Source organism: Carya illinoinensis, chromosome 13 (assembly GCF_018687715.1).
Source record: "Carya illinoinensis cultivar Pawnee chromosome 13, C.illinoinensisPawnee_v1, whole genome shotgun sequence".
Classification (NCBI taxonomy): Eukaryota; Viridiplantae; Streptophyta; class Magnoliopsida; order Fagales; family Juglandaceae; genus Carya; species Carya illinoinensis.
Window position 1 is genome coordinate 23371044 of NC_056764.1, and position 9181 is coordinate 23380224.

At 35.2% G+C, this 9181-nt stretch overlaps 1 protein-coding gene across 1 annotated transcript; it reads left to right on the plus strand.

Annotated features, from left to right (window-relative positions):
• The first annotated feature begins 6196 nt into the window (after nt 1-6196).
• On the plus strand, nt 6197-8714 carry LOC122292790 (protein FAF-like, chloroplastic). The gene has a single exon (XM_043101298.1). The coding sequence runs from the start codon at nt 6504-6506 to the stop codon at nt 8169-8171; it is 1668 nt and encodes a 555-aa protein (XP_042957232.1). The 5' UTR covers nt 6197-6503; the 3' UTR covers nt 8172-8714.
• The last annotated feature ends 467 nt before the right edge of the window (nt 8715-9181 follow it).

The window sequence follows — 9181 nt, forward strand, 5'->3', positions numbered from 1 at the left end:
TCAAATAGGACACACTAGTTTCAAAGCTCTTCATAGTAGACTATTGTACATCTTATGTTCAAGTATTTGTTAGTACTATCATGGGCATTAACCTAGTTTTTATCACTGGCTAGGTGGGCACGGTTATTAAAAATATGAAAAAAGCTAGTTTGCCGCCTAATGCATACCACTCCAGTTGATCGCTGGTCAATTTTTTTTTACTTAATGATTAAGGAAGTGGTTTTAAGTATATTGGTGTATTTTTTATTTTTTAAAAATATTTAAATATATTAAAAAAGGTTCAAAAAGCAACTAGCTATAACAATGAGTAGTGCTACTCAAGCGGCATAGTAGCACCACTCTAAAAATATATGTTTATGTAAATACCTACCCACCCAATAATAACCTAACCACCCACTATATATATATATACCCTAAGATTCTAAACCCAACCGCCCCATCCCATTCTCTTCTCATTTTTCTCTTATCTTTTCTCCTATATTCTTCTTTTCTATGATTCTTTGGCTAAGATGGCTAAGCCTAAAGAAGCATTTCCCTCTATGGAAAACGAAGAGGCCAAGTTGTCTCCAACGAGAATGATGCTACTATCTAACCTCCAACGAATGTAGCCAGGTCTCATCACCTACAACGATGTAGTAGATCCCATGGTCTCAATGAAAGAATCCATCATAGCAACTATGGGTCCCTTCATCTCAAAGGACCAATGGCTAGTTGTGCCATCTCAAAGCATCGTATTTTTCAAAAATTTGTTTTGCACCACATCCTGACGATATTGTTGTCTTATATTAAACAACATTGTTTGGATTGAGAGAGCCTTTCAACTCAACTTATCACATCTAATCATTACAACTTTTTCAAACTCACATACAAAATACAATAAACAATTCAACTTTTTCAAATCTCAAAATAAAAATAATATTAAAAAATATTCTAATAATAAGTTATTCAACTTTGATCTCACCTCATCTCAACTCACTATCCAAACCTTTCCGTGTGGTGGTTCCTTTAATTTTCTAATAAAAACATGTCTTATATTTTGGTATTTGGGATTTTTGGCATATGCAAGAGTTGTAAAATAATTACAATTCATTTTCATATGATCAATAATTCAAACGCGCCTAGGTGATAATGCAAAAATGCTAGAAGAAGATGCTTTGTCAAAATAACTCATCAACACTTGCTGAACAAGCTATCTAACCTTATTATAGTAAAAAAGGCACCATAGGCTTACATCTTGATACTTTATAGAATGGTCATTAGCTAGCAATAATTAAGCATATCGGGATGTCGATTTATGTTCATGCAAGTCACTATCATGACAATTGCATCTCTTGAAACTACCAGTGCAAGTCTGAACCCTTGTAATTAATTAAAACAAATCAAATATATAGTCCATCATCCTTCTAATGATCGTGATATGATTAAAATTTTGGGCGTTCATGTTGATGATCATCACTAGATAATGCAAACATTGCATGCAAATTAGGGAACCCGCTTGAGAAAAATGTTTGATTTCTAATTAAACAATTGCTATAGAAACTAGCAGTATATATACATGCATATATATATACAAGAAAAACAAGCATTTGTAACAGATTTTTTGCAATGATAATGACTATTTGAGACGAAAACAGACTCATTTTGACAAGAAATAATAATTTTCGCAGGAAATAGCTTACTGCAAATAAGCAGTTTTCTTGTAGTTGCATGTATGTTTGTATATATATATGCATGCATATATAAATACATATATATATATATATATAAAATACATATGTGCGTGACACATATATACTCTATTTCTCTTTTTGACATCGATGGACCGTCTAGTTGCCTTCCGATGAGCAATTTGAGATTTTGGAATATATTTCCTAGCTTAACTTGAGTCTTACTAGTTACTACATCTAGCATTACTCAAGTATCTTCTTAGTATCATAGAATAAACTGAGAAGCTTCCTTCAATGACCCTTTAAGATCTACCTTAGGATTTTTTATTATTAAAAAAAAAAACTAAAATTCTATAGAAAATGTGAATTAGCAATTGTCTTTGCAACAATGCCCATGATTGAGAACCCAAGAACAAGTGGTTGCTGGTTAACTATAAAAGCAAACTATATATACTATAGGTTAGATGAGAGAGAAAAAAATGGATTAGTAATTATTTCATCTCTTTTTACCTATATTATAAGCATTTTATAGCTATTACTTTCCAAGCATAAGTACCACTTTTTAAAAAAGTTTAGGAACACTATACTAATTTAGTTAAATCTTTAATATTTATCTAGATTTATAGCATTTTATTACACTATGTACCAGACGTTCATGGTGATCTACTTTATCAATATTGAACTAAGAAATGTAGTACCTTCAATCAAGATTTGAATTTTGAAGCACCCAATGTTGTTTCCTATATTAACCTAGATGCATAGAATCAATGCCCATATTTGCATCTTGCCTAAAAAGCTTCCCCCATCCGGTCTACCTTTTCTATCGCCGGCTTTGATCGTCGATCGTCCCATGCATAAAAGCGCGAAGTACTCGATCGTTGCACCCATGTTCGACCTTTCTATATCTCTATCGATGTAGGGATAATTTTATATTTTCTGTACCTTTGCAATGAACTTTCTCGACCTAGTCACGAGATTATCACTACTACAACAAATTATATCAATTTTTCCCACAATGAATTTTGGTAGAAAAAAGTCTTTCACAATCAAATGCCTATTACCCAGCTTTCACATATCCTCTTTCGTCCGAGGATTAAAATAATTATTTGATAATTTGAAGTTGTATTAATAAATTTTTTTAATTTTTTTTTTCTTTTTAATACCATCTGCATAAAAATCTTGATTTTTTATTACATACAATATTGAAGAATATTTTTCCCCTCTAAATCATGGTTTAATTGTCGAGTGTTGGCATAAGAATGGAAACATTTCTAGATGATCAAAACCTCTATTATTTTTATTCATTTTTTAAATAATAAGACGGTAGCAATTAAAGAAGGCAAAATATTGATTGCTGTGCGACAGAACAGGGTGGCGAGGCTAGCTTTAGAGTGAGAGAAATTGGATGAATTGAAGATCAGGCCAAGATGTAAATGATCAGCTTTTTACTTCTTCATTTTTTTTAAAAAAGGGCATCATTTACGTGCATCTATGATTTGTTTGGAAAATAATAGGAGGTTATAAGCTTTACATCAAGACCAAATTAACGATATATTCTTAAAGGGTGGTAACAATTTAAACAATATATGAGTTTTGTTATATACAAGCAAAGTCGCATACTAATCTGCGTACCAATACTGATTTCTTCATATTCAAAATTTAAATTAACATTGTTTTCAATAAAATCTACTTTTTAACTAATCACATTAAATTAGTATGCAAATTAGTGCATAATTGTACGTGTTTGCAAATAAATTTTTTCATTTTTACATGATGTTTGTTCTGTGACCAATAGTACTACTTATTAGCCATGTGCATGAGGGTTTGGGTACACGGACCCCTACCAATCATGGATAGTAAAAACTATTCACATTAAGGTCATCGTGTGATAACCATGTACCAATATTCTCACACTACTTTACTACTATTTACAAATAGTTAATTATTATTCACTATTATTTCATGACTATTCATAAATTTTTTCAGTACTATTTATAGATGATCTGAAACACTCTTAGCATCTAAATGGAGCGGACTCCCATATCATGTGGAGTATAATTACCATTTTGGATAAAGAAAAATGAAAAGGAAAATGAGCTAGTATACACTCGAATTTGCATAATTAACTTACCTAGAATTAAAGATATCTTTTAGGGAGGCCGACCAGTTGGTGACATGAGTGAACAAATCCAAAACAAAGATAGGAATAAAAATAAAACAGGGACTAGCTAGGACGTAGTAGATAAGCTTTGTAGGTTTGAGTGGTATTGCTTTATAGGGAGACAACGGGCATCCGGGCTGTTCCCATTTGCGTTCCTCAGTTTGTGGCAAAGCATGCAACCTGGTTTTCTATGGCTCGATCTCTCTCAATTCCCTTCTCTCTCTCTCTCTATTTAATGTCCTACCTTCTGATCTCATTTTCCTAATTATTATTATATCCATTTGAAAAAACTAATCTCAACATCACTAACTTTTGGTATATGAGTGGTGTCGACGTATTGGCTTCCCTTCTCCATGTACGTACTTTTCAAAGTCTCGCCAACGAAAACAAACGCACGCACACAAAGAAGAGAGAGAGAGAGATGAGAGACAGGCTTTATTTATATGCGAAAGCGTCTCAAAATCAGACGTGACGCCTTCAATTGTTTCCACATATATTATTCTTTGCGAGTATTTTATCATTTTACATGTTTTATGGATTCTCAGTCATTCTCTCTCTCTCTGATCATGGGTTTCTGGCCGCCCAATCATGTTGGCCTCCTTGAAAGTGATTCCCTTGCTTTCTCCCTAAGCCATTTTCCTGCACCTCGCTTTTGGCCTTACTGATTGGTAATATCACTTGTGCATAATAGTTTCTTTTAAAGAATTATTTGTGCACCGGAGTGAAATAAAGTACCTTGTATACGTTAAAACTTTATATTTTTAAGAGAAATTTAAAATTTAAGTCTTGCAAATCAAATGCTGTTATGTGATCAGTGTAAAGGTATATATATCATGCACTGGCTTGCAAGTAGAATAATTTTTTTTTTCTCTTTTTTGTTTCTCTCTCTTAGGAAAATACTTTAGCTATAAAGGAATTACACAAAAATAAACCTACAAACTTATGTGACTTGATGTAGTATATTAGATTGTAAAGTTATTTTTATTATAAATAATATCTAACGGATTCCATTAAGCAGCATCAATTTGTGAGTTTACTTTGTATAATTTCTTTGTGTTTGTAGCAGTTCTCTCTGTATATTGGTGGCAATTTTTATTTCATTTTTTCTAGACATAATTGGGGAAAAAGACTCACACTCAATAAGAAATCATGATTAATTGTATTAAAACTATCTTGCCTAATTTAGATGATCAAGACAAACCCTCTTCACCTCCGGCTCCAAATTTATGAAAATGACTTAATTCTCATGATCTCAATAATCAAATCAATAATAATCAAATCAATAAATTAAGGGTTGTCATCAACTGATTGAGAATAAGAATGACCATTTGGCTTCTTTATTCTCAAACACCATTAATAGGATTAACATCTAACCGAATATCGATTTTTATGGTGAAGTTATATCTTTATCTCTTGATTAGAACTAAGCTGATCTAAACTTAAATCGGTGGAGCACATGATGAGGTTTAAGGTGTTGGGAATTATGGGAGCCTTCAATCTTCGGTTAACTAAACATGAAAAATGAAAAAGGTAAAGAAATGTTTTATAAAATGAATGAACTTCTTGAGGCCTCTGCTGTATCCCTTTCGATGGGCTGCAGAAATGTGGTTATTCCCAATGAATTATGACCGCATTTTAATTTAGTGGCACCTCTTTGAAGCCTAAGAAAGGTGCCCTTTTGCATCAAAAGATTTTGACCGTAGAACTTCACCTTTAGTTTACAAACCTTGCAGCAAAGTTTTAGTTGGCCGGGGTGCCAATGTGATCAATCACAGATTGCATTTTCTTTTGTACATACAACCATGTAAAATTTAAAACTTTATATACGTTCGGTGCATGCCAATACTAAGGCCTTTGGCTTTACACTAGTACTGACACTATTGAAGCTTACATATATATATATATATATATATATGTGTGTGTGTGTATTACTTGCAATATCTCTTTTATTTAATCTATCTGCAGCTGCAGTTAGTAATTTATAATAGGTTTCAAATTACAGTATGTTAAGAAGAAGAGAACAGTTGGAGATATAAAAACAATTATACAAAATAAACTCACAAATTGATTTAATTTTATGAAATTCGTTAAATATATTTTATAATAAAAGTAAATTAACAATCTAATGTAATACATTAAACTACATTAATTTATAAATTTATTTTTATACAATACGCTAAAGTAAGTATTTTTCATGTATAAAACCCATAATTTTATTTTATTTTATTTTTTTAATCATTCACTTTTTTCTTACGAGGAAAAAAAAAAAAAAAAAACCAATGAGAGTGTCTTTTCCTGGTGGCGTAGGGGGGGTCCCACTGGACAGGGTTCCGAAAGGCCTTTTGGCCCCCTACAAATACCCTCATTCTCCCCCTTTCATTGCCATCAGCCACAGCCACCCCTCAAACATCAAATTCATCGTCATCTTCCTCTTCATTGTCATCCTCCTCTCCTTCCTTATTCCTTGCAACTTGCACCCAGCTGGTGGTCTCTCAGCAGGCCTCTGTTGGATGCTTGTTGCTTGGGCTTAGGTAAAATATTCCCTATCTTTCTTCTTGGTCTCACAGATTTGCCTTTTCTGCAGTCTGCTCTGTTAACTTGAAAATTTCTTGCATATAAATATACTTTAATTACCACCCTTTGCTTTCGTTTCTCTCAAATTCTTCTCCCTTTTTATGCCGCTGTACTCGTCCTTCTCATCTAGTTATTTTTCTGAGATGTCAACTACTTTGAGCAAGTGCCCTTCCTTAAACATTGATGGAGATGCCAAGATTATGGGAAAGCAGGGCATCGTCACCATCCTTCGGTCAGACTGTGAAAGAACCAAAGCTGCTTCTCTTCGAAGAACTCTATCTGCAGACATGTCCTCCAAGAAATGGTTGGCTCAAAACGGGCTCTCTCCCATGAGAAAGAACGCATCCTCTGACCAACTTTCGGTCTCTTTGGCAGATTCATCGTCCTCCTCAGAAGGCGAAGAATGCTATGAAGAGAGTAAGGAGCAGCTTCAAGGGCAAGGACAGTCTAATATATGGAGCTCAATTCAAGAAGAACAGAAGCAGAAGAAAGAGCTCGAGAAACCTGGGCAATTCGATATATGGAGCTCGATTATATCGCAAAAGGCCAACGAGGACACATCAACACCACTTCTAGCTCCTTATATTCACCCTCTTGTGAAGAGATCATCGAGCTCTTTGAGCGAGAAGAGTCTCCAAATATGCACGGAGAGTCTTGGATCCGAGACCGGGTCAGACGGATTCTCGTCATACCCGTCATCGGAGACAGGGGACGCGGAAGACGAAAAAGAGGAAGAAGAAGAAGAAGAACTACAAGAAGATCTGAAGGGATTATCTCAAGCCTTCGATATGGAGGAATCCAGGATTCCGAAATACCACTATGCTTCTAGTAAGAAATCACAGCCTAGATCGTTCCCTCCACCTCTTCCTTCTCTCTCTCGTCGAGATGGGGCATCTCTCCGCATGCAGTCTCGACGTGACAATGGACGTTTAGTCCTCGAGGCCGTGTCCATCCCTTCGCAAAATCACTTTCGTGCTCAACGGAAAGATGGCCGTCTTGTCCTTACTTTCTTCAATGATCCCACGAACGAAGATGCAAGAGATGAAGAAATGGTTGAGGACGTTCAGAGACAGGAAGAAGAAGAAGCGAAAACTCACAAAGAAGCGTTTGAAGAAGAAATCGGGGACTTTGAGGAAGTTTATGGAGAAGAAGTAGGCGAAGAGAATGAGGAAACTGAAGAGAGGGAGGAAGATGAAGAGGTTGATGAGGAAGCTGATAATGGAAGTGAACCCAAAGAAATAGAAATAGTGATGGAGCCAGCACCAAAGATGTCGAGTACGGCAGTTAGTTTCCATAGGTTAGCTCTAATGGCGAAGCCCATTAGGATGGCAGAAAGGAATCCAGCATGGCCAGGAAAGTTCAATGTAGGCAAATTTGAAGATGATGACGCGGAGGTGGTGGAGGAAGTGGACGAGACAGCCTCAATGGCAAAGTCCCTTCCACTACGGCCACGCGTGGGTCGGTTCATACCCTCACCGACGGCAGTGCCATCCACGGCAGCAGCAGCTTCTCTCAACGCTTATGAGTACTATTGGCGGGCCAAGCCCAGTACTGCTAACCCAATTTCTCAACCACCAACAACGTCAGCACTCAAAAACAATGGCAACAAGCTCATTATCTCCAAGACTCCAATGACAAATGAGCAGCAGCAGCAACAATTGTTTGTTCTAAGAGGGAACAAAGGAAATTACTTTGTTCCTTTGATAAAAAGTTGCAAGGAGCCTAGAAGATCTCTTCTAATCTGGGAGCCCTATTGCATTGCCACATGATCCATGCATCCTTAAGCTTTTACCCCCACCAAGTGTCAACCCAAATCCATTATAACTTGCTATTAATCTTATAACTGTAGTCCAATTCCACCTTTATTTGCCTACTTATGCGTCGGTGTAGTGAATAAAAGAAAAATGATCAATGACGAGGAAAAAAAAAATGATTAGGGGAATTAAAAGACCCGAGAGAGAGAGAGAGAGAGAGAGAGAGAGAGAGAGAGAGAATTTCATCATCGTCAGCCTCTGCTACAACCATTCTATCTACTAAGCGAGATCTCAGCATCATCTTTGACTTGGTGGATTGTCTTGTCTGTCTCCGCATTATGTTGGGTTCCTTTGCTGTAACTTTCTTTACTTTTGTAATTCCTAGCCAATGGGGTTTACGTATGAGTCATGTCTCTGGTATAATTGCTCTTTATTTTAGGAACACCATGATCCACCTCTGATCTCCTGTTTCGCCAAAGATTATGACGACTGTGATGGATATTTCTCTTCAAATAATGTAATTAACTTACGTATATAATAATACTACTCTTTTGGTCATGCGTCACTATTCCTACCATATATAAATATGGATTGATATTGTAAATGTTAAATGTGCCCATTTCTGGTGGCAGTTGGCTAAAAATACGTGTGCATGACGACATATGATTCCACCAGCTTTGTATCCTCCCACTTTCTTATCCATGTATTCTCTTCTCTCAAATGCCATCATATCTGTCTTTTAACCGCTGAAATTTTACAATTTACAGATTGTTACGAGTTTGTTACTTTTCTTTTCCTTAATAAAGTTTTCTTATGTTAAAGGGTTTTAAGTTTGACTCAATTCAGTTCAGTCTAATTTTAAATTAAATCTAATATTCAAATACACAATTTTCAAATCACTAAATTCATCTCAATTTAAAATCTATTTACATATGCAATTCATAATTTTATTCAACTTAACACACCTTTATACACAGGACTAACAACTTTTTTTAATTTATCATAAATACATTTAAACTCATCTT

What these genes read in the sequence shown, in the direction of transcription:
- LOC122292790 (XM_043101298.1), top strand. Translation starts at nt 6,504, where the DNA reads ATGCCGCTGTACTCGTCCTTCTCATCTAGTTATTTTTCTGAGATGTCA.